The sequence below is a fragment of the Cebidichthys violaceus genome, unplaced genomic scaffold (genome assembly GCF_023349555.1).
Source record: "Cebidichthys violaceus isolate CVI_PGR_0920_01 unplaced genomic scaffold, fCebVio1.0.p SCAF_1, whole genome shotgun sequence".
NCBI classification, from domain to species: domain Eukaryota; kingdom Metazoa; phylum Chordata; class Actinopteri; order Perciformes; family Stichaeidae; genus Cebidichthys; species Cebidichthys violaceus.
The window spans coordinates 5,646,905-5,672,900 of NW_027176262.1; the positions used below are offsets into that span (position 1 = coordinate 5,646,905).

Below are 25,996 nucleotides of genomic sequence, written 5' to 3' on the forward strand. Positions count from 1 at the left end.
TGCTGGCCTGACTATATAGCAATAACTGCAATTTGGCAGTTGTTGTTTCTTGGGGAAATGTTATGCAAAGAAGTAATGTCCTCTGTCGTCTATTCACCTGCGCTATTATTATTTTTGGGGCATGCAGTATTTTATCTAAGTTGAGTTTCAGGGTAGCCTCTGTGGTGTTTTGCGTTGTGACAGCTCAGCAGGGCTAGAAGTAGGTTCAGTCAGTCTGCTGTTTAAGGAGTGGTGTTGTTCTATACCTCTTTATGACTTGCTATAGCGAGTGGTTAGATGTCTTCTCTTTATTTCATCATTTAAGGTCAGAGAAAAGTCATATCCCAAGCCCTCTAACTGAGTGGTGCCGATGGAATTGTGTGTGTACTGTATGTGTGTGTGTGAGCCAATTTCAGAGACACTCCAAAAAAATAAAAAAATAAATTAAAAAAAGCAGCAGCCTCGCGTGTAAGTAACCAATTTGTCTCATACAAAAGTTAATTAAGAGTATAAGGTGTCCTGAACGGCAGTCATTCTGGGAGAAAATATGTCTAATGCTTACTGTATATTGCTCTGAGTTTTCTGCCATTTAGTCAGAAACACGAGATGGAATGATAACTGCATCTATGATATCAGAGAGGCTGTGAACAGGTGCGCCATTATCGTAGACAGACTGTATGTACGATGTTTTATCTTCTCGGAAATTTCGACAGGAGGAGAAATGACACGAATGCATCTGTGCTTTGCAAAACAACAACTGTGTACAGGTGCTGAGCTGATTTTAATTCACACTGCATCGTGAATAGGCTTGTTTCAGCTAACTGTAATTGTTGTTAGCGAACTAATGATTGGCGTTGAGAAAAAAATCTGGAGCCACGGGGGCTGATAATTGGCAGAAACTTGAAATAAGCACATTATTATTTTTAACTATCTCACACACACACACACACACACACACACACTTACTTACATATAGTGCAACACAGCCGGTTGGTGAGCAGCCATGTCAGCACCCTCCCAATCTGTGGAGAGCAGCTTCTTGGGCTGCACACGGCTGCGCTGTGAAGGAGCAGGCTCTGCACGTTTCTGACAGCTCCGGCATCTTCCCCACTCCTCGCCTCGTCTTCATCCTTCCATCCCTCCGTTTTATTTGGCACCGCTTATTCGGTAGATCACCGACACCACCACAACGGAAGGACCCGCGCGCTTAGATCTATGCAGTGTTTCAATATATTTGAGCCGTCGGTTCATGAGAGCATATTTTGCACACGCATCATAGTGCGCTAAATCAATTATTCTGTGTGTACCCCTGCCTTTGAATCTTCTCTTGCTTTCTTTCTCTGCCTCCCTTTCGTCCACTTCCACTTTCTTTCCCATTTTTGCCCTCCCAGTTTATTTTTGTTTACCATGTGGCAGCACACACTTTTCCTGCAAATAAGTGTTGGTTTTTTTTGTATACATTTTGTACAGTCTGCCATACTGTTTGTGATTGCCATCTGTGATCCTGTTTGTTACAGTAAAATGGTTTTGTGTATTTCTCTCACTTTCTTTTTCATTCATTTTCTCTTTCTCTATTGTGTGTGTGTGTGTGTGTGTGTGTGTGTGTGTGTGTGTGTGTGTGTGCTCACACATGGCTGCGGATCATCTGGCTTTCAAACAGATGTACAGTGACAGGATTTGAAGAGGGCCAGTGATTTGGGCCAGTGAGCCACGCATGTCTCCTGCATCCACCTGCGCTGGGTATTCCTCTTCTCTCCCTTTTGCCTTCTTTCGTCTATCTATCACAAACTCCGCAAGCTGTCGCGATGGGGTGACAGGCGGCCCGTGCAAGCATCCCTCTGAAATAGACAGGCAAGTCAGGGAGCTCATTGTTGTTCAGGACACGTCTGCTGAAGCACAGCGCTACAGCAGCTACACATTGCCAGCCTCGCCTCCCCTACACCATCCAGCCTCCTTGTGAGGAGCCCCCTCACTCATTCATTCGCCTCCAAATTGCTTTTTCTCCCTGGCTCGAGCTCCTGGAAGGCCGGGGCGCTCGCAGGATTTCATCGGCTGCGTTTGAAAAGTTCTCCCAATATTGGTTTGGCTCGGAAAGCCCAGCAGGTTCACCAGAAGCAGCACCTGGTGTCACCAGACTGAAGAGGACTTCTCTGCCAAGCTTTCCCTCGCATAAAGTCAAGTTTTATGTTTGGGCAATTTTATGTTTGGTGTCTTGGGAATTTTATGTATTAGGGGACAAAAGGCAGCTTTACGACCCCCAGGGTTTATACAGGCCCGTCTTGGAGGTGACGGACTTACCGCCTTGCACTGTTGAGTTAATTACACATCAATATGCCTCGGTCTCATTTATGGATATCTTTGATTATGCAGTAAAAGGAAATGATCTCACTGAAGTCCAGGCTTTCTGACATCACTGTGTCTTTTTGACTGAGGTGACAAAGGTGGGGTTTATAGTCAGATATGTCATTGGTAGATTTGCAGAAGTACATAAATCTTATCTCATATTTGGTGAGGTAATGGAGCTATATAAAATGTTACTGCCTTAAAACTAAATAGTGGAATTATCAATCCTAAGGACTGCGATGGGTTCATGTTAATTGTGATGGAATATTTGGATTTCTCCCTCAAACAAAGAGGAAATTATAGCTTGGAGCTTAAAACCCACCATTACATCTATGATCGAACGAGGTCATGGGTCAAAGTAACTTCAACAAACGCTTTCAAAAGATAAAAGTAATGAACTGTCTGTTTCTTCCGGCTATCTTCAAGTCTTTAGCTGAACCCGCACGCCTTAGTTTTTTTGATTAATACAGAAATGAAAAAAAAAAAAAAAAAAGCACAAACTCCTACGTGATTGATCTGCTTTTGGTTATCTTTGATTTGTATGAAACCTGAAATCGCTGAAATGCCTGTGAATGTCGGTGTCTGTGCGTCTGCATGAAGGAAGAGTCCATGTCTGTGCTCGGAGAATGCAAATTTGGAAAGTGTTGAAAGAGATTACATTATTATCCCTAAGAAGAAAGTAGTGAGTGGAGCAGGGTTTGCAGTGAGTCAGCCCTGTAATTAAAGAGGAGCGATCAATCTGTACCACTGACCACACTACTTATGCCAAGTCCATCGAATGGCTGCAGTAAAGAGCTAATTTAGAACCATTAGGGACTGCCGAGTTTGCAAACAGCCCAGTAATGATGATGGCTGATTCAAGTTCAAGGCTTGGCCTCTGTATAACTGTCAGACCTGACAGTCATAAGGCAGAATCAGTGGAAGATCTTAGACGAAGAGAAAGAGCTAAATATCTATCACATTTTTTTTTTCCTCGTCGAAATTTGTATTAAATAGTTGTTGGGTTATTGGTCAAACCCTCCAGTTTCTTCAGCAGACATGAAGGCTTTAACTTGCCGAGAACAAGAGCTCAAAAGCTTCCTCTTTTACCAGACTATTGTAATCATGTTTAACTGCCTTTTTGCCTTGGTGAGAAGTTTTATTCTATGTTCTTTTAATGATGGATTTCAAAAAGATGCCAAAGGAGCACATGCTGAGAGCCTTGCACACGTGCTGGTTACACAGAAAACTATTTCAGTCCAGACTGTCAGAAAACTCTTTACAGTGCCCCCCCCCCTCTGCATACAGTCGGACCTCAAACACAATGGAGGACAGAGATACGAAGGTATAAATGCTGGATGAGGCAGCCAGCCATGTCTGTCTTCTTCCTCTTCTGTTCACCGTCAGTGTCTTGCTGGCAGGCAGTCCTCCGAGGGGACATGACCTGAAAGTGTAACAGTGCTCACTTTGGTCTGCCTGTGACCTCTCTGTCATGTAGCTCCACTATGCGCGTCATCATAAACTCCCCTTTGCATCTTATGCTCTGACATCCCTCAATGGAAAACACACCGGTGAATAATAGTAGACGACTGAGACTATAAAGGTCGCATGGTGACCTAATGAAACGGTCTGCGAGACTATGACCTTTCATCCCCGTTCATTAGTGGTGTCACCTTTTGAGGTAGCAACTATTTATAGACGCCGGTGTGTAATAATATTTGTATAGGAGGAATGTTTACTTTGAGAGAGAGCAACGAAGCCTCTGTTGTCTCTGAGAGTTTGAAGCATAGGTAGTGAATAAGAAGTGGACGTGATCACATTGACGTGATCCATCGGTTTCGTGGACTGACATTTTGAAGCCTTGAGTTCATCATTTTGGCCATCGCCATCTTGGTTTTTGTCCGTTGCGTGTTGTCCGAACACAGAACAAGATTTTTTCGGTGACCAAAATGGTCAAAATGAACTTTCATGGAGTGACAACACAGTGGGAAAAGGGTTAAAGCTGTAACACCAAAATGTTGACAATACCCAGACTGGATAACACCATGGTAACAACCTGTCAATCACAAGGTAGCCACGCCCTGTAGCATACACTGCTTTATCGTTTATTTTACACTAAATGGAATCATAATTTACTAAATGAAAATCACACTGTATTGAAGAAGACTTGCAACTAGAAATTCAGACCATAAACTCATGTTTACAATGTTTACTGAGGTAATAAATCAAGTTAGAAGTAGCATCATGTTTTTATAGACGTCTAAACAAACCGGACTCCTTACAGGGTCCAGACCCTGCTGGCCATTAGCAAGAATGCAAGTTTAAGGCACTTCCACATTGGCATCACTTGTCGGTCTTGGAGGTTGCCGCCTGTTTGTAAGCAATAAGAGGAAATCCACCTCAAGTCAAGGCTGAGTCCTATCAGTCACATCCTGTCAGACTATTCTTTCTAATCTCCCCCTCTCCATAAAACAAAAAAACAAAAAGCCTTTTGTGGCCGCTGTATACCCTTGACATTTAATTAATGCTTCAGTCATGTGTGCAAGAGAGCCCTGACAGCATGCCAGTAACACTGGATTTTTGCAATCAACTGTCACAGTGCTATCACTGATCCTCAAATGTTCTTCATTTTCCTTCCATTCAGACAAATGGGAGAGCTGTTTGAGATTCCCGGCACATAATGCTTTCACATGCTCCCTGTCTCATTTGCATACCATGCAGTAGCTCTCATCTTAACATAAGAATAAACTAGAGTGATCTCCTTGACCTTGTTTCCAGTTGCTGATAAAGGACCAGAAGGTGACCACATTCTCACCAAGATTCCGTCTCTCTTGCCTAGATCAGCAAACTGTTGTGTGATCTGCAAGTGCTGACCTAAGATTCTTCTACCTCTCCCAACCCTCCGCATATTAATGAAGACCAGATGAAAGGGAGCCCGCCAGAATAAACACTCCATTTCAAACTCAAATGCACAATAGGAACTAGTGAGTGGGGACTTTTTTTTTTTTTTATTGCAGATTCACTGGTCCAGTTGGTTAGAGATATTAGTCTTCACTGTATTCACACTGCTCTGATGTGTTGTACTGATGGGTATATATATATATATATATATATATATATATATATATATATGGACAAACAAATGTTTCCCATGTTTTTTAGTCTGTCTTTTTTTTATTTTGTAATTCAAAGGTTTTGGTCATAAAGCCCCATGCACTAACTAACAGCACTTGAACACTAAGATGAGCTTATCTGTGACGAAGATCTGCAGTGTGATGTTACAGATGAGCAGTCTCAATGTGTTGCTCCACTCGCGCTGTATGACACTATATACTCATGAGACGTGATCAATCCTTAGGATTTCAGTGCCGGTTGATTTGGTGACACCAGTGGTTACCGTAATAACAGAAATAGAAGTTTAATACTGCAGCAAACACTCCTTGAGCAGCTGCTTTGTCAGAAATACAGCAACATGGTGTAGCAACCAAACAAACTCGCATTGTTTTAGCAACAAATTTGGGTAAAAATATCAGCATATTAAGGCCGTTGTAAGTCAAAAATAATAATGATGACAGAGCGCGGGGGGGGGGGGGGGGGGAATAAAGAAGAGCAAGATAATAAAAAGTTGCAAAAAGGCTTACATATAACAAACTATGTAGAACGTAAATACATTGAGAGGCTATTTTAGATTTTTTAAAATGCCAACCATAAATAGCATCAATAACACGGTTTGATTAGATGAAAGTCTTAAGGGTTCTAACTTTAAAGCAAGTGCAGTTTTCTAACTCTGAGATCAGACTGGGTTTTGTTTGGTAATTTAAAAAACCCATTTAGAGCAAATTAAAACTAAAACTGACTAATGTAAAGTGTTAACAAGCTTTCCTGTCAGTAATTTAAATGAATAGTGAGCAACATAGAAGACGTGGCGCTATGCTCTCATTTATAACGACCATAAAAGACCCCTTTTATACTTATTGTCATCAACAGTATCCCAATTACATCTTCTCTCGTTGCATTCATCTCAGTTCTGTTTGACAGCGTAACTCCAACCCATTATAACCTTCCTTCCAATCATGATGCTTTTGCAGGGGGATATGGCAGCTGCCTGCAGCCTTTGATTTCGTCTTGTCCCAGATCTGCATTGTAATGAGCACTCAGGTCAATCAATAATTCACTGCAGTTTCAGTTATGAAAAATGAAGAAGAAAAAAAAAACAAAAAACAGATCAGCTCATGGGTAAAACAGGAAAATGACTTTGATCAGTGGCATTGAGAAGCGCATGTAGCTGCTGTGAGGCTTTCTTCTAGAAGGGAAGAAATTGGGGATCAGATGCATCTGAGGGGGGGGGTTATACATATACTGAATTATTATAATGCTGACATTTCTGTGTGTATTGTATGTATAGCGGCGGAATCTCATCTGCGTTGATTGATGGCAGAGTTGATTGTTATTTAGAGAGTCATGCTGTGGCCTGTGCAAAGCTTTCCGTGCCTCAAACCGCACCATCTACTTTAGTTTCCGAGTAAGTAAAGGGTAATCTGTTTCTTACTGTGAAGTCATTACCTTCCCTGAATGAGCAACCACACATGTGGTTTTTATTTTCTGAAGAAAAATAATTTGTATAAAAACCCAAAAGCCGTCCGTTGTTGAGCGCTCTTATTAAATGTGAATTGACTGTGTGATGAGGTTTGGTGCCATGCGGTAAAATCCTTGCAGGTGTCATTTGTCTTATGTGGTTCAGACTTCCTGATTCACAATGCTGTGTGGAAAAGCAATATATCACACTGATAACTGTATGTTGAAACAGTCATTTCATGCCAATAAGCTATCAATCTGCGCTCAGCAAAATGTATGCACATTACATATCGAATGATAACGTAATTACATATCTACATGCGTCTGCATAATTTACACGACTTGCACAATCCGCAGTGGTTTCCTAATAATTATCCTGTTGTTATCGTTTGGCTAATGCCCTCTCTTTCCCTGTGTCTTTATCGTTAGTTCCCCCAGAGGACCCAGTCATCAGTGGAGGGCCGGTGGTGAGCCTAAGGGCGGGTGACCCACTCAATCTGACCTGCCATGCTGACAACGCCAAGCCGGCAGCCTCAATCCTCTGGATCCGCAACGGAGAGGTCCTGAATGGGGCCATGTACTCCAAGGTAAGCATAGAGGTGTGTGTCATACCGGGTTCGAGGACCAGCATGGGGACAGAGTGGCGGTGGAATGAAGGGAGAGGGTTACATGGTAGCTGTGCTTTCTATCTCTATATCTCTAGACCAGTGTGTTTTTATCAAAGGAATGAGGACACCTGTTACGTTACATTTTTTTGCATGTCTTCCTTTGCTGTAAATAACTGCTGCAAAAGTGCTTAACACTCGTGAGATGTTTCGGAGTGACTGCCTGAGTCATCGGTGGGCGTTTGCCTCAACATCCGAACTGCTGCTTTTTGAAATGAAATCCCTTGAAAATCCAGGTTGTGTTTTGATTGCAAAAAAAGAAAAAAAGAAAAAAAAAAGAGAAGTCTGGCCTTTTTTTCCCAGTAAACAAATCAACTCAGACAAGCAGATGGCGAGATCGGGGAACTATCAGTGACTTCACGTTTCTCTCTGGTTTTTTTGATCTCCTTCCTCAGTGTCATTTGTCTCTCTTCATGTTCCCAACCTGTTATGAAATCTACTATGTCACTTTCCGTGCCGGAATCTGCCCGAACGTTTTTTTTACGGAAGAAGTCTGATTCTCACTGACAGATCCCGTTCCCACTTTTGATGCCATTGCACACAGTCGCCGCAGTTTACGCCAGCCGGGTGGGGCGATCTCCTGACCCCATAGACTCTTGACTGGCATTCACCCTGAAGGCTAATCATGCAATCCATGCTGTCATGTTCTATTTTCTATTTAAACAAAGGACCTAAAGAGATCAGGCACTTTAGAGCACTAACACCTCCCCCCCGCCTTCCCTCACTCCCTGCGCTGCCTCATCCCATTATCGGCTTTTTTCAAAGAGCAGATAAATGTCATTGATTGTACGGGGGTACGGCACCAGGCCGATTTGAATAAAGCGATTGCTTGAGGTGCCGCTTGCTAATGGTGGGCGGAGAACACGTTTCCTGTCTTCACTTCCTTTCAGAGCGAAGGCAGATATGAGGACATTCTGTGCTGGTAGCTGAAGGACGCTCACATGTCTGCTCAGAACCCAAGCATGTCCCTACTATTAAAAAGCAATGGGTTGGAATAAAGGAAGATGAGTCTTTTTTTTTTTTTTTTGGGGGGGGGGGGGGGGTCCAAACAGCAGTAGGGGGACATTTTGTAAGCATAATCATCTGCTCTGATGGTCTTCTCATATCCCGCAGATCAAGGGGACTAATGAGAGCAGATGTGGTGGAGGATTCACAAAAATGGCTTTCCTGATGGTGTCATATCTAATGATAGTTCTGACCCAAAGATAATTTCCCACCAAGGCCTGCACAAGCCCATCTCTATGACCTCTTAGGAAACTATTTGCTGGACCAGTGGTTTAAGAGAGTGTATGATTAAGGCTATCGCTTAGCAAAAATGTGTGTTGGTTTTACCATATAAGGGAGTCACTGAATTGCACAGCTTATCATTAGTGAGGGAAGCTTTCAAAGGACAGAACTTTAGTATATTATGTGGGGGGGGCTCTCCAAATAAATATGTGGCAGAAGCTTTTCACTGTAGGGTGAATGGTTCAAATACCAAGACTAGCTGTGAAAATGTGGGCAGAGGAAATTAATGAATAATGTTCTCTCTTCCCTCAAACACTCATCTCCCATCTGCTCCGGTGGAGCTGCTCAGTGGCAAACAGCAAAGGACTGTTTGCAATATGCAGCCTCCGGGTCTGAGCTGTGGTTTGGAGGTGTGCACACTTGCTGTAAGAGACTTTTGCACTGGAATGGTACAACAAATTATTTGGAAAAAAAAAAGACCTGATGCATTCCCCTCCCCAATCTGCTACTTTTTTCTTTTTTTTCCTGAATGCTCTGGTGGGAAGCTGAGAGGTGAGCAGGAGACTGGGGAGTTATCTCAGTGTTGGGAGGTTTAAAAGTGACATTTTTATGAGCTGTTCTTGCTGGCAAAAGCAGAATAGTGCTTTTTTTTATTGTATACCCTCTCAGGTTTGCAGTGAAATGGCGTTGCTTTTTAACATCCGAAAAAGTTCCAGAAGTTTACATGAAGCTGCTACTGTTGATGGATATTATTTTCAGCAGGAAAAAAAGTTAATTATCGCTTTTCCAATTCTAGGTCTTCTCTATTTTTCCACCCCTCTGTCTCACAAGTGCTCAAAGCAGACGCTTATCTACCTCTCAGTTTCATTATTTTTCTCTCTTCCTTCCTTCACAAGTTCTTTGTTATTGGAGCTCTTTATTATATTTTAATCGCCGTACCCATTTGAGTAAAAGGATGGGGAAATATTTACAAATAAAGGTACTCAATTAAATCTGAGTGGTCATTAAACATGTTCACCTTTATTCATTATGAGATCTATATGGTTTCCCCAGCAGCAGAGGAGAATATTAAGTCAATGAGCTTTTTACTTCCAACATTAATATAATTCATTGTGCCAGTTTTAAAAGAACTCAAATGATTTTGGCAGGCTAATTAACCTTATTCATTGAGGATTTAAAATAAAATGTATGACATGAAATATAAATCACTTAAATGACTTGCTTTTAACAACTTTTTAAATTATCTTTTGAGGTGGGGTATGTTAAACAAAAGAAACCTATTTAACCTCAGTGACCAAAGTAAAAAAAGGGATATTTTCACCTCCGCATAAACTTTTTGTACAACGTAAAAGCAATCAACTGTTTTAGTGAAATAACCCTCGTGTCGACCAGCATTAGGGCTACTCGAATACAACCCAGAGATACATTTCATGTCAAATAAAAGTGAGCAGAATATTAATGATGTCTGAGTTATTAGCTTTTGCTTGCTTGGAAAATTCGGCACAATCCCATAAAACGTTGGTCTGAATTCATAGTTATATTTTAAAAAAAAAAGCTTTATCATGTGCAAATATCTGAAATACATTCATCAAGACATTTTCCTCCTTGCAGTGATTTATTGGCCTGAAGCCATTACAGCCACGTCCAGCAAACATGTATATTACTGCGGAGTAGTACAATATTCTATCCACTCTAATATTCACAAGCGCTTACAGGATATGGTGAATATATGGTGTGAGGTTTCTAACCTGTTCTTTGCTAGTGGTGACTCATAACTCACTCCGTTAGCGGTGGAGTGTTTTTTTTATTATGTACTGCATGTGGATATTTTACATTTATCTGTGCATGAGATTTGTGTAAAGTAGGTATAAAGTTGTTTTTCACAGTGAAACGTTTGCCTATATAGTTGAAAGACTGGACATAGAGTGACCTCTCAACTACACCCATCAAGGACACATTTCAGAAATAATATCTATAAAGATCTATACAAGTTGTGGTCGTTTTGGTATCTACTTTGTAATCCAAATCTTTTTTAGACTTGAATTCATGGATCAGCAGCACGGTTCAAATAGGTGGAATACATGTTAAGAGTAAACACAGTGCCCGTTTAGGGCCAACAGCGAATTATCTTGGCTGGCAACACATCAAGTGTTATTCAGTAGATAATCCATTTGGTTCAGCCGTATTTTTTAATTAGTAGATAATCCAGATGGATAAGCTTGGTGAAGCCACTGTCTGGTCTTCTACGGACAGGTCACCCTCCTGTTAAATGAAAGTTGAGCTTGCCAGTTATAGCTTTAAGTAAAGCTAGCTTAGCTGTGTTGCGACAATCTGTCTCAAAATAAATGCCACAGTGACAAATAAGTATGGCACCGAAACATGATTCAAAAATGTGATAATGGCAGAGAGATGATGCAAATGAGCACAGCCCACACCAAGACTGAAAGCCAGCAAATATCAGACCCACGTTTAACAGGTTGTTTCTGCTAATGTTGATCAACTTGATAAGCAATAAGTTGGCTTATTGATGCGTGTTTTTGTGTCTCTTTACCCTCTTTCTTTTCCAAGCTTCATACCTTGAAAAAAACAACCATTTCTCTCTCAGTCTTGTTACTTTTTTTCATCCCTCTCACAGCGTGGTTAAAAGTAGTCTTCCCATAGGCTCCATGCAGTGATATGAAAATTTATCAATTTGTAATGTAGCATGGTGTTGAATTCTATGCAGGAGCCAGCCAACCGCCTTCCTAAGATTAATGACTTCAGACAGGTCCAGAGCGACGAAGGAAACAATCCTGATTGTGTCAGAAAGGATATTACATTGACATATCCCACGTCTGACAGCTAATGCGTTCTGCTTTGTGACTCACGCACAACTCTGAATTTTATCACATGGTTCCTCACTTTCAAATGGACTTCACAGGAACATGGATGGCATCTATAATGTCCTTTTACTTACAAAATGCTTATTAATATGCAGGAAAAATATGTTGTTTACCTTCAATCCAATGTTACAGGCTTTCTACTGCAACTTAAGAGGTAGCTTTAGGTACTCCAAGCTATGAAGTGGTTGGATAAAAAGATTTCTTTTGAAGTGTCTCGATGTCTGATTTTACAAGTTCAATGACGTTTTAATTATATTATTCATAATGCGGTATGCTTAACAGAGGGGCTTGTAGTTAGATTACAGTTTCAGCCTTGTATTAAAGTAGAGAAATGACAAGATAATTACCATTTTTTGTACCTCATTTGACTCTAATAATGAATGGGTACTGATTATGTTGCTTGAAATATATATATATATATATATATATATATATATATATATATACACACAGAGTTCAAAAATGCTAAGCAGCATATATATATATATATATATATATATATATATATATATATATATATACACACAGAGTTCAAAAATGCTAAGCAGCATATATATATATATATATATATATATATATATATATATATATATATATATATATATATATATATATATATGCTGCTTAGCATTTTTGAACTCTGTGAATTAAATATACAGTGATGTACCTTGCTGCGTTTCAGCCGTGACATCTCAACTTAGTTTATCTGGAACTTTAATCTTGTATTTGAACCTTGGAGGAGTGTTGGTTTGCAGGCTAAAATGTGTTATCTATATATATATTTTGATGTGAGACATGCATGTTATTCCTGCAAGTAAAGGAAATATCCATGAAGCAATCCATACGTTTGTGAGGCTAATCCAAAGGTAGCAGTGCAGTAAAGCAACTCCCGCGAGCTCCCCCTGGTCAGCAAAGCAGTTTCTATTTTAAGAAAAACGTTTGATGCACTCCACTATAGCGAGGGCCTTCTTCTTCAAATACTGTACACAAAGCAACAGTGGGCCTCCTTTAAAGAGATGGCAGGGAAATGCATCTTGACTTTGTGGTTGACCACACTGTGCCCCGTTGCCCACGCAATTTGTTCTAGTCAGTGACTTTGTTCTGCCCCGCACTGGTTAACATAGACTCCCAGCACCTTCCCCAGAGCGTTTTGGGGAGAGTGAGAGCTACTGAGAGCTACCAACCGATTCCAGATGGCTTCCACAGTGTAGGGCTCAGAGGATGAGCGCTGAAAAGAAGATTGATTTCCTTTGTGGAGTATGACAAGCCATGCACTAGAGCGCAGCTCTCCAGACACACAAAAAAGGCAAAAAAAATATATATCTCTCCTTTTTTTTTTATATCAATCAGCTTTGCAGTAAAACTACAGGCTAGAATGTTCTGAGTTTGCCTGTGGTCCCCCAAGGGACAACATGTGTATTCATGAATTTGCTGCTGTTTTTGTTGTTGTTTTTCCCACTTTTACACCTCCTCTGTCAAAGCGTATCTGGTGAACTGTGTGTTGCATATTTTGTCTCTGTTTGTATATCATTTAAACACTTTAGAGTTCCAAATTGAAGTTTGAGCTGCTGCGGATACAATCCAATATGGATTTGACTCTGAAGTTTGGTTTTGCTGCTTTTAGTGTTCACCGTCCAAAATCGAAATAGTTGGAGATTCTGTTTATTGATTATGAAACAAATCCACGGTCTCAAGCACAGCAATCGATAAGACCAATCAACCAACCTCATGGTAAAGATTTAGAGGCCGATAACATTTCAACCGCACCAAACTGCCTCCGACGTTCGTGCCAACTTTACTCAACTTTGCTTTACCCTTTTGCAGACCTTGCTCCGGGATGGCAGGAGAGAAAGTACAGTGAGCACCCTCTACCTATCGCCTTCCAACATCGAGACAGGTCAGCAGATCATCTGTAAGGCCTCCAACAAGGCAGTCCCCAACGGCAAGGAGACCAGCGTCACAATTGACATCCAGCGTAAGCATACCACTTCTCCCTCTCTGCCTCTTTGTTTATTGCTGTCAGTGTCTCTCCCGTCCTTTCTACTCTTCAACTTTTTTGTTACGTGATTGTTTTTTGAAGTCCCTTGGTTAGCAATCAGTGCAGATGGGAAGGGGGGGACGGGACGTCTGCATATGGCATGCATTACTCAGTATTTGAGGTATTTCTCTCATGTAGAGGCGTGAAACTGTCTGTCAGGCATACGTGACTAACACTCTGTAAACATCTAGGATTCATTTTAGGCTCTGATGGATATGTATAATTGGTTTCCATTTTGCTTTCATGCCATGTAGGTGGGTGGATGGATTGATGATGCATCGCTTTTGTTCACTATGATAAAATATCAAAGGTGCTGTCCATGTAAAATGAATAGGATTGGCTTTTTTTTTTGGTTCAACTACCTGCCTGCGGTTGCGCTCTGCACACTGTCTCCACCTCTTTTATTTCCTTGCTCTTGCCATCAATCTTTTTTGATGAGAGCATGCACAATTCCCGTCTAACACAGGCAAAGTAAGCCCAGCGTGTAAAACACATTCAGCCTCAATTGTCAGGGAATCTTTTTTCGATCAAGAACCGTTCACTGTAAGAGAGGGGCTTTGAACAAAGGGATTTTGCATCACTCACGGCCCCTTCAACACCATTAAGTATGACTAATAAAGCAGAAAATGCTATTTAGAGAGGCAATATGACTGACGGCTCCATTCTTTTCATTATGTGCACCGCAAGAGGCAAGCAAGGCAAGAGCGGCCACGGCACGATCAGGCCAACTCAGGCGCGGGAGTAAAAATGATTAACAGTTGCTAGTGTTTGCAACCCTTGCAGTTTGTCCTCGTCATATTTTTTTGTCATGCAGTCAGAGAGGGAAGTCTGCCCACATGTAAACTGATTTGTCACCATGTATAATGATGTGTCTGTGATAAATGCTCGCCATCATAGCATCATCCTCGCTTCTGAATGTATGATTTAACCCTGAAAAATGAGTGCAGCAGATTTCTAATTAGCATTCCAAAATGTGCTCTTTACACAATTACAGCTCCCGACAACATTTTTTTCACAGTGTGAGATCAAACTGAGCGACAGCAGAGACTAATTGTCGAGATTCAACTTGTCTCCCACAAGGCTTAGCCTCTCGTTTACCTCTCTCCCTCCTTCTCACTCCCCCGGCCCCCTCCTCAGACTTGTCAGGTAAAGTGTTCAGCACAGTTCAGCAGAGCCTCCGGAGTTTGTACCACTTTCAAATTAAGCTTCTCCTGAAATGAAACGTGCTGTAATTGAACTTTGATTCATTCGTGTTGGCCATCAATTTGCTTAATTTCAATGCCGCCTTATTCGATTACAAGGTTCTTGGCTCAACAACAGCATCTGAAACACTGAATGTTAATTAAACAAAGACAAAAGGAATACAAACTATGATGCAGATGTACACCTCATCTGCACTTTGAGCACAACACTGTACTGTAGACACGTGCAGCGCACACTAGATACATGTCCAGTCACGATAGAATTGTGAGAATGGAGAATTTGTGAGGTTGGGAATCTGGAAACTACTCATGAATGCGTCGCGCATTGCAAAGAAGAAGTGTAGGGAGAGGCAGTCTTTCTGTAACAATAGAAACAGGTGCAGGATGAATAAATGATGCAACACCGGCAGGCAGAACAGTAGCAGATTAAACTTGACCTCCTTCTCTTGAAGGACCAGACCACCATGTTCTGGATAGGTCTGCCGTGTACAATTGCTCCTCCACAGAGGGCACTGTCTAATGGGGCGGAACGGGGGCTTGGCTTCTGGTTCACCAGCCTCAAATGTTTTCTCAAAAGCCCAGAATCTTTTAGGTTTAAAAAAAAACCTTCAACTTTGTGTCATTTCCCCTCAGTCTCTCTGATTGATCAGCTAAACATTTGTGTGAACTTTACTCTATAGTACAACAACAACAAAAACTCCAAGGTTTGTAATGTTGTTTACGCCAAATCCCCTACCTATGTTAAAGGTTGAGAGTGGTATCATCAACCAGTTATCGCCTCTTTTTAGAGTGAAAATGACTTATCCTCAACATTTGTTGTGGTATGATTTCAGAACGATGAGGACAGTTTGTGAATAATTCCATACAAAATAGGATGTAGTCTCCACAGAATGATCTCTTCCCTTGGTAACTATGCTGCAACTATGTTTTTCATAAATGATGCATAGATTTTTAGGCATTTTATTATCTCAAAAAGCTTGAAAAATAGTGCATATAGCTACCAGAAAATAGGAGTAAAAAAAGCTGAGCATGGCCCAGAGCCCCCTATGCTTGGGCTGAGCCCTTAACGCTTACAACGTCTGGCTCCGCCCCTGTGTGGGAGGATAACCAAGAGGTAAATATTGATGGAAAGCTGCTGTTGTCATACAGAGAAGGCAGCACACAAAAGCTGTGTCCTAACTCAGGGGTTGGATCCTTCAAAGGGTGCGGCCAATGGAGGTGAGGCCTTAAAGGAGCTGGACGGTCTAGATTTTTCAATAATTTCCAAGTGTATGTCCAGGAAATTGTTCTCAAATGTGACTTTCTTTTGATTCTTGGTTTCTTGGAGAAGAAATTAAAATGAGCAAATTACCCACTAACGGGGCAAATAATAAATTGAGATTGACTACATTTAATAACAAGTCATGCGCAAATTATACACACACCAAAATAGGCTTCCGTCAAATCTCCCCCTGACCAAATGTTCCTTTGCCCTGAACTCCACAGCCAAAACAATTGATACAAACAAAAATATGTTTTGTACTTGCAAATGTTCACAGTTCTCTTGGAAGACTTTTAATTTATTTTCATATTCCAGTAAAAAAAAATCCAATTTAAAATAAAATAAAACCATGACCCTGTACTGTCATAGATTTGTCAGAACCTGTGGTGACATTACTGTTGCTCACTTCTTAAAAACATGATGGGTTCATCTCTTGTCAGGCAAAAGAAAATGGCCAGATAAGAGAGCATGGATTACCTTTTTGGAGCATGAAAAACAGAACAACACACCTCGATTTCTTCTGCCCACTACTCTAATTAATTAATTTACTTATTTTTGTTGTTTTTGTGTTTTTGCTTATGGTTGCATTTAAAAAAAAGGGCAGTTTCAGTGATTGAGAAAAAACAAGACAAGTGAAAAAACAATTGTACAATCTCATTGGTTGGATGGAGATTGTTGCTAGAACTCTATGATTATGTTTTCCACACATATATAAACAGTCATAATTGATTGCCATGCTTATAGTAAATAACAAATTATATTTCACGTTCCTTTGCATGTCATGCACATACATGTGTTAGCAGTGCTGCAATATGCACCAGTCATGTAAGAAAGACAAAGAGATTAATGTCAGCCTCTGGGGAAAGGCTACAATTAAATTGGACCCTGTTGAGGGCCGGGTTCAGTAAGTTGCTGAGGGTAGAGTGCACACTACAACCACTCCTGTCCTTCCAACAGCTCATTGAGTTCCATGAAAGTCCCTTTGATCTTTGGGTAGAGCTTTTACCCCATTTTTGGTCAGGGGAACGAAGTCAAAAGTGGAAAGTGAGACCTAAGTACTCCTAGGTCCTCTGGTCTAGATTAGATTTAACTTGCTGAGTTATATGAGCCTTCAAGTGTCGTTTGATTTGACTTTTCCAAATCATAAGTAGGAAATTATGAGTCGACAGCAAACAGAACACGGTTAATACCTTGCAAATATTTCTCTGACGTTGTGTGTTCTGGCTCTGTCTTGAAGATTTAGATTAAATGTATGCTGATGATCTGATCTCTATCTCTCTGTGAGACAGAACATGAGTTACTGTCTCCAAATGGTTGCGTATTTCCCTGAAACCGTAAATACTGAGCATCTACACTCTCTGAATAAATGCTGGTATTTCCGAATGCATGTCTCTTTGTGTGTAGTAAGTCTCAATATTCAGAATTAATGGTGTCATTTATTTTCCTGCCCAGAGTGTTCGAATTGACGGTATTAGTGAGATAATATTAATGGCATCAAAAGTAATTAAAATCTTCTCAGTCTGTCTGCCCTTCTCAACATTTCGTATTCCACTCACCTCTAAGCCTAGGTGCCCTTTTTTTTCCTCTCTCTCTGCTCCATCCTTACAGCCATCCAAATGAGAGTAATCTAAACACAACCCGACACATAGCTCTATAGCTTAAACCAGCTTAAAATCCTATGCATTCCACACCGGTATTTTCTTTTATCATCACTTTAACGCTCGTGATTTACATCCACCTCAGCATTTTCCTTCCTACAGTGGTTCATACATAGTTATACTGACCAAGGGTTGGACAAATTAGCATCTAAATACAGTATGTACAGGTGATGTTGCCAAAATGAGAGGGATTTAAAGCCAGCGGAGGTGATTCAGACCCCTGGATAGACTGCTGAATTCAGTTGTCCGTACCAGTCCATTAGCAGACTGTAATTATTTGATAGCTGACGGGTGGCTACCCCCTGATGCTGTTTTCTCCAGCAGCATGACTTTACTTGCATTATGCCTTTTCGACTTTAATCACTAAACTCAGCTACCCTCCGGCATAAAACCACTGCGGTGAAATATGATTCTGACGCCACAGTTTCATCCTACTCGTCCTCAAATATTTTCTAGTCCAGCTGCATATCTGCGGAGCGTTGCCCCACATAGGAAACCGGCTTTCAAACACGTAGTGGGAAATGAATGCGCTAGGGACGAGCAAAGCAGAGGTTCTCCATGTGTTTGCATTGCAAACGAGCTGAGCCATGTGGGGGGAAATTAATGCCATTTGTTGAGACTAATTAATAAAGAACATGCAGATGTGCAACTGGGGAGGATTTGTTTTTGGTTGCAGCTACATGTTCTCCCTGCTTAATCAAGCAGATAATGGCAAATCCATGTGAAGGCAGATGACAGAATTGGAAAGTGAGAGGAAAAGAGTGAAGGATAATGGGGAAAGAAAAGGCTCCGAAATTTCTGGATGTGAAATAGCAGAACATCTGCCTTCATTAAACTGAGTGAATCCGTTGATGTTCCACGGTTGAATATCTCATAATCAATATGCTGGACCTCAGGCTCTCAGTCAGTCTGTTCCCCCCTCAAGTATTCCACTCAGCCAGCCACATGACAGTGTGCCCATATTGCCAACGCTACATAAGCCACGAGTGGATGGCCCACAAACAGCTTTCCCATCCTTCAGAGGCAGCCGACATTCCTGAAGTTGGGTCCTGCCGGAGAACAGCTGTCTACAGTGACCCAGAGAGATTGGAAACAGAGCTTTAAGAAAGGGGAAACAACAATTTATGTTGGCACTATCTCCAGGAAACAGAGAAGTTGGAAGATTGTTCCAAAAACACCATCTGGTCTCCACTTTGAACTAACCGATCAAAAGCTGTCGGCCAACTATGATACCGCCCCCTCCATTCATCCTGTTGTTTTCACTGGAGCTCTGATCAGCCTACTATCCCCGTTTCCCTCTACTCATCTATCCCTCCCCCTCTCTATCCCTCACTAACACATCTCTTGACGAATTGAGGAAACAATCTTGCATATTGATGTAAGGTTGCATCGAATGCGCTCACTCAGCAGCTCATGCATTTATGCATCAGCGTGGCAAATGGACTTGTTTATGAAGTAGATGTATGTCATATCTAATAGGTTAAAGGTCAAAGGAGAGACAGCCCCTGATTCCCACACAAGGCAGTTTTTGGACAGTTGCCCTCACGGCTTTGCTTGCGGCTTTTCAAGGAGTTACAACTATCCAAGAAATTGCTGGTCTGACATAGAAATAGATGTACAGTCATCATGACATTAGCCCTTGCTGAGCGGGACTGAGGTCTTTTTATAAGTCTCAGTCGTTTGAAAGGAGCATTAATTAAAAGCCGGATTGACAGTAATGAGTCAGTAATGAGACTTTTGTGTCCTTAGAAGTATCTTGGCGGGGAGACCAGAGAAGAGGGTTGGCAGGATTGAAAAGTACAATATAGGAACACTTTTAGTGAGAAAGGCCGGTGAATTAGCCTCTACAATTAGCTTCTACATACACACTGTGTCTATGTGCTTCTTTCTGTACTCTCCAGCTTATTTGCTGGATTTTATTACCAGCTCTACCACCATCACATCTGTCATTTTACCCCTGAGGTTCCCTCTGCAAACGTTTTTGTCCACGCAATTAGCCAGTCGCGATGCTGAAAACACCTACTGTGCTCAAGGCATGGCTAGGTTTTCTGTTTTATTATGATATGACACCCACATGCCCTTTCATATGCACACAAACCGCCCAAAAATACATGCAAATACACAGACACAAAGAGATGGCTGCTGAGTACCTGGAGAGACTTGCTGGTTCACTGTGGCCTGCGGTCTTCCAGGATTCACAATGTTGTTGTTTTCTTTACTGGCCTGGGGAGATATGGCACAGGTGGAGCTCATGGATTTGAAAGTGGTGGGGTGGTTGGGATTGGGGGGGGGGGGGGGGGGGGGGGGGGATATGTCTCCTGATGGGGAATTCGGTGTGTGTGAGTAGGAAGGAATATGGCACCTGGACCACCCCCCTCTCTGGGGCTTTGTGGCAGCTGAGCCAACGCAGAGCATCTGCACAGCCACAGGGTAAAAAGCAGTTTTCCTATACTTCATGCCCCCTCACACACACACACACACACACACACACAGAGAGAATCACTCTCCATAACTATACACAGTTTTTTTTTTGGCTTCATTACAGCGGTGTTTGTGTGCTTCTTTAATTCTGTGTGGATCTCCGTGCCCATCGTCGCTATTCATCCAAATCCAAACACAGTCCCCAGTTGGTACATTAGTATTATTGAACGCAGAGCAGATAGACTCAGTACACCTTTGAAACAGATGGCTGCACCAGCATCAAACCCAGAACCAGCTATTTCCCTATGTGATTAATCTACTGCCCATGATGCCTTACCAGTCTGCCACTGGTACCACAAATGGCACACAGCTATATGACGCTGTGGCGGAAACACCCAATTCACACGGATAACATTGTACAAACTATTTTATATAGAATTATTCACATTATAAAAACACTTAAACAACCACTGGTCAGCTATACATCAGTTTGATCAATGCTCCCTCGCTGCATTTGAAGCTCCCAACAAAATACATACCAGCCTCCTTTTAGAACAGACTACTTGAAATTAATTTTCAGAGTCTGTGGGGTAAATAACTCTTTGTTTCACATGGGATGGGATTGATATGGAAATGAACACGTATCTTCAAAAACAAGCCCACCTTTGTCAATTAGGATAAATTAAGTTGTGTATTATGTTTGCATAATCTGTATGCTTGTTATTCTAAGAACTGTTTTACTGTGTAATGTACTGTATCAACAAGGTTGTTCGTTGTTTTAATTGCAGTGGTTTGCACCATGGACTATTCACTGTTTTCAAATTGCCATTTACCAAAACTCATTATCAAGTCAAGTTTGCCTTTGATTTTCTCCTTATAACGCTAATGAATATATGAGAATAAAAATAGCATGCTCCCTCCCACACCTGTGAAATACACTAGTGTTATTCAGCAGCTGGGCCCAGGCCTCCTTGGTGGGTGGAAAGACGATAACAATAGGGCATCAAATTATTCAGGAGTAATTGCCTATTATTTGGGAGAAAATGCTGCCACCAAACTGTGATAAGATGTCACAACTGTTCTAAATGCTGGCACAGTGTGTTGTAAACTTATCCGAATAAAAATAGTTTCTCCTTGTGGTTTCACGTGAAACAGATTTACCGACAGTACTGTATGTGTGCTTCAGCTACATAAAAGGCTTTCAAATCACTTTTGGGTCACAGGAAAACAACGCACAATGTAGTTCCCCGAATAAAACTGAGAATGTATTTTGCATGTCGGTGTGTTAGGCTGTTTTCTTTTAAGGTTGCATGTTTTCTAAACTATTTATAAGGTGTCTATTTTGTCTTCTCTGCAAAATGTCTGCTATATTGTTTTTGTTTTCTCTCTCTCTCTCTTTCAGTGAGCCTTAATAAGCCACAGAAAATGTCAAAAACATGGTGTTTGTCTCTGGCATACAGTTCACTACAGGATGTTTGAGGAGGCTGCCATATCTGTAATTGGTTGTCTTTGTGTCTCCATGTTTTTTTTTTTTTGTAGATCTCCCACTTGTCAATCTCTCGGTGGAGCCTCAGCCTGTTCTGGAGGGCAACCTTGTGAAATTCCACTGCTCTGCAAAGGCCAACCCTCCTGTCACACTCTACAGGTGAGATCATAAAAAAAAATAAGTGTTTTTGAAAGCACAAAACTTGGACGATCCTGTAATGTAAAAAAAGGAAGAAAAGGTGGTACAATTAAGTTTAAATGAGGTGTTCTCAGACCAGTGTTGCTGGTGGATAATGCATTTTCACATTAGGGTTAGGGGGTCATTAATCATTGCCAAGTATCCTCTCATGATGCCGTGACACCATTATATCTACCCCCAGTTTGGGATGAAGAGCAGAAAAACAATAAAACGCTTTCATGCTGATAAAATATAATGAAAACACAGTATACCTCAGAAACATCATTTGGGAATCCATGTACACGGCTTTGTTGCACTGCTGCTTGCTTTGTGATCATATCATCTCCCTTGAACATTAAATGTCCATCAGCGTGTTGCAGGAAAGCTACAAAAAAAAAAAACGTGATGTGTATGACATCTGATGAAGCTGTCAAGAGTACAGCTTTTGTGAGATTAGGTTGTGCTCCACAGTATACAGTCGAAAGGCAGGTTTTCCCCCAGGGGTCTGCTCTTGTTTTTTAGATGTGTGTTACAGCAGTGGTTTGGATATGGCTGAAATTAAATACTTTAAGTTTGAATTCAAGCCCATCTTTTTTTTTTTTAAATGACTCAAATGTCCCAAAGAAAATGGGATTTCACAAGTGAAATTATTCTAAAACACACATCTTCACTTTCATAAGATGTGATTGGTTGTTCCTTCTCACATGACATGCGATGAGCACTGCAGTGTTCTTAAAGTTCAACTGTTTTAATCTTGGGTCACAACCATCGCACCTTGAAAATAAATAAGCGCTTGGGAACGCATGGCCGCTCATGACACCGCTCCTGCCATTGAGCACGCCTTCCGCGTGTTCAATGACCCCGTCCAGTCTTCATTTCATTTCCATTACTTTTGCTTACAGTTTTGACAACATGTTTGGGCTATTGTGTAAAAGGTTGTTGACAAAATACAAACCCATTTCATTCTAACTTCAAATTGCAACAGCAGAAGATCCAGAAAATGTCAAGGGATTCCATTATTCTCTGAACAAATATAACACCTTTCATAGTTGAACATCAACAGATGGCTGCCAATTTCATGCTCCAGCTAACCCTGCAGACCTTTTACTGTATTTACTGTATATAAAGGTATCACCAGATGGTGATATTTGAAAAACTCCACAAAAATATTTCTCTATATCCAAGAAGCTGCCGGGTCTTGCTTCCCAGCTGCTGGGCGAAAGTAAAAAGGAGTCTGCACAGAGCCGAGGCAGACACCTGCATAGATTACCATGACAACATATTTGATTTGTTATGTGAAAAGTGCAAGTGAAAAACAAGTCTGATAGACTTGCAGACTCGACGGGGGGGGGGGGGGGGTTGCCAATTGTGGGTTGTATTCATTCAATCACACATACAGCAGACACACCTGGTGGAGATCTGCTCTCTACTGAAGGCACCTTTCTGTTCACTACAGAATCATCCACTATGTACACAAGTCCTGCTGAATGTGACTAGTATTCAAATTAATGGAAATCATTGTATAAATAATGGTTAATTCAAACACACAAAGCAGTCACATTCCCTGGTTCCATTATGACCCGAACCACAGGTTGATGGTGAAAACCACCCCGCTGAAAATACAGTTGTAGAGGAAACACCAAAACAAGAGAGAAGAGAACGGCAGTAAAATAAACACAAAAATAGTTTGACAAAACAGCCTTCCTTATGAAATGCTTACCAACATCTGACTCAGAAGTTTTGCTTACCATAATGTCCTGTTCCTCATCAAGATCAAGTGAAAGCTGCATTCCTCTCACCCATTTCCTCTGTTAAAGCGTTTTGATAAGCATAGGCACATTCTCGGTTGTTAGAATCAATTTAGTTTCACAACTAAATGGACAGTAATTATTTTCATAAAGTCTTGCGTGACTGTCTAGAAATATAATACTTGAGTGATTTGTCAAGAGATGGTTTTCTGTGTGGGAGGTTTTAAAAACCTGGCAAAAAATAAAATAAAAGGAATGAAATCGATAGCAAAGAGAATTGGCCGGCTCTGAATCTTGTAATGGTACTGGGAAATGAAATGGATGTACAACACACTCACAGGTGGCAAAACAGAGATGTTGCCTTTTTGATGGATTCTGCCCTTTTGAAAAAGAAAAGGGGGAGGGAGGGCAGTGATATTGTGGGAAAACAAGGTTTGTATTTGATTGTGTAGGTGCACAGCATAGACAGGACGTCTATTCCGCCTGCAAAGGGATTTCACCTCTATTGTTAGGAGACTGGATCAATGCTGGAAGCAGACTTCTCCCCGGGGTATCAAAAGCTAAGATGCAATGGCAGTTGAGATGACTTTTTCTTTTGACAAACTACAGAGTGAAAAATGGTTGGAGGTTGAAGCTAAAGGAGAGTAAAACTGCTACTTTCCCACTCTCTAATTTCTTTCTTTTGCTTTCTCTCTTCTGTCTGGTTCTCTGTCATTGACACAATCCACCGTAGGATTAAATACTATCACACGGACTAATGACTTTTGATACTTCAAGGTTATGCTCTCCACCAGTTCCCCAGTTTCATAGTCTCCCATTTAGATTTATCTGCAATTTACACAAGTGCTTCAGGACTCCCGCGCACCATTGGAGTTCAGGGCATGGTAGACAGGGGATTTTTGGACCTCATAATGCCCCTACAAATTCCCCCTCTATAGAGCAATAACACAGGAGAAGAGCAGGAAGCTGGTCAAGCAGTGTGGGGCCATTTTTCAGTGCTAATACACTCTGTCTACCCCAGATCAGATACGGCACAAGGACAGAGTAGTTCTTAGACGGATGGCCTCTTTTCCATCCCCAAGAGAGTCATCCATTCCCAATGTGCACTGCGCCACTTTGCCATCCTCCAATTCAATGGACACTTGAGACACAGACCCAAGATAGCGGGGGCACTAGTCAAAGGCACGGTGCTTTCTGCTACCTGCAGCCCCTTGTGATTGCCACTGGGTCGATAAATCTGACTTTAAACGCGAACATGGAAATAAGATATATTTCCACAGACACCTGAACTTTTTGCCAGAACACAGCACAAGGGGTGAGGAAGGAGGGAGGAAGTCAGGGGATCAGAGAGGGCTTGGTGTGGAGGCGGTTGTTGGAAGAGAAGATGAAAGTGGTGCTGAAAGTGTAAAAGAAGTAAGAGTAATGGGCAAGCGTTTCAGTTGGCACTCAGGGAATCAACACTCTCCGAGAGGGAAAGACGAGTGGGTCGGAACATCTTCATTACTGTTTATAATGGTAGGAGGGCTAACTGGCATACATCACAATCACTCAACCACCCTCTGATGAAGACACAGAGGGTTTCCTCAGATCCAAACAAGAAGCCACCAGAGAGAAGAGGAAGAATAACAAACAAAGCAAATCAGGTCCCTCGTCTGCGCACACATCCATGCACAGAGCGACAACAAAACCCCATCCTTTGCAACGTTCCCAATCCTCACCGCACGAATATTCTCAGCGTTGTTGCAACGGACTCAACCACTGAGCTTTCAAATGAATGTGTGATGATGTCACCAATATGCAAATTACTGTATGATGTAATCTGGCGACCTTTAGCAACTAATTGACCTAGTTTTAGCTACTTTCATTGGAGGAAAAAAAAGTTGGCAACACTGCACCGGACACAGTGCTTTTTGTATTCCACTGTTAATTTGATTGTTCAGCCATTTCCGCTTCTAGGGATAGTAACTGAAAAGTACTTAGGTGCTCTTTGGTACCTGGCGATAGCTACCGGAGAAAATAAAAGCGCTTTCCTCTTCTTTTTCTTTTTTGTTCATTTTACTGGTAGATCGTATCCAGTGGCAGACTGACTTTTATAGTGACAGCAAAGCTTATTGGGAACCAATTTTAACACAGATATTCTCCTTATTCCATATCTATTACTCCCAGCAATCAACATTTACTTCATAATAATAAGTTAAAGCAAAACACCTTTTATGGTTATTCCCTTTTTTCCCCCACATGCACTTACTTCAGTTCCTTTGCAAAACATAAAATAGCTCTGTAATTTATGTCCATGTCAAAATGACAGCACATTATAACTAAACCTGCATATTTATTTTATACTCTGCTGAGAAT

At 41.3% G+C, this 25,996-nt stretch overlaps 1 protein-coding gene across 12 annotated transcripts in view; it reads left to right on the plus strand.

Moving 5' to 3' along the window:
* The window catches only part of kirrel3b (kirre like nephrin family adhesion molecule 3b), a 154,911-nt gene that overhangs the window by 103,911 nt on the left and 25,004 nt on the right, over window positions 1–25,996 (plus strand). For 6 of the 12 annotated variants that reach the window (XM_068707560.1, XM_068707569.1, XM_068707622.1 and 3 more), the window contains 3 exons: window positions 7,306–7,475; window positions 13,475–13,625; window positions 21,770–21,875. In XM_068707560.1, the coding sequence (XP_068563661.1) occupies window positions 7,306–7,475; window positions 13,475–13,625; window positions 21,770–21,875 (427 nt within the window). The remainder of the gene's footprint in view (window positions 1–7,305; window positions 7,476–13,474; window positions 13,626–21,769; window positions 21,876–25,996) is intronic. The other 6 variants (XM_068707578.1, XM_068707650.1, XM_068707659.1 and 3 more) reach the window with 1 other exon arrangement.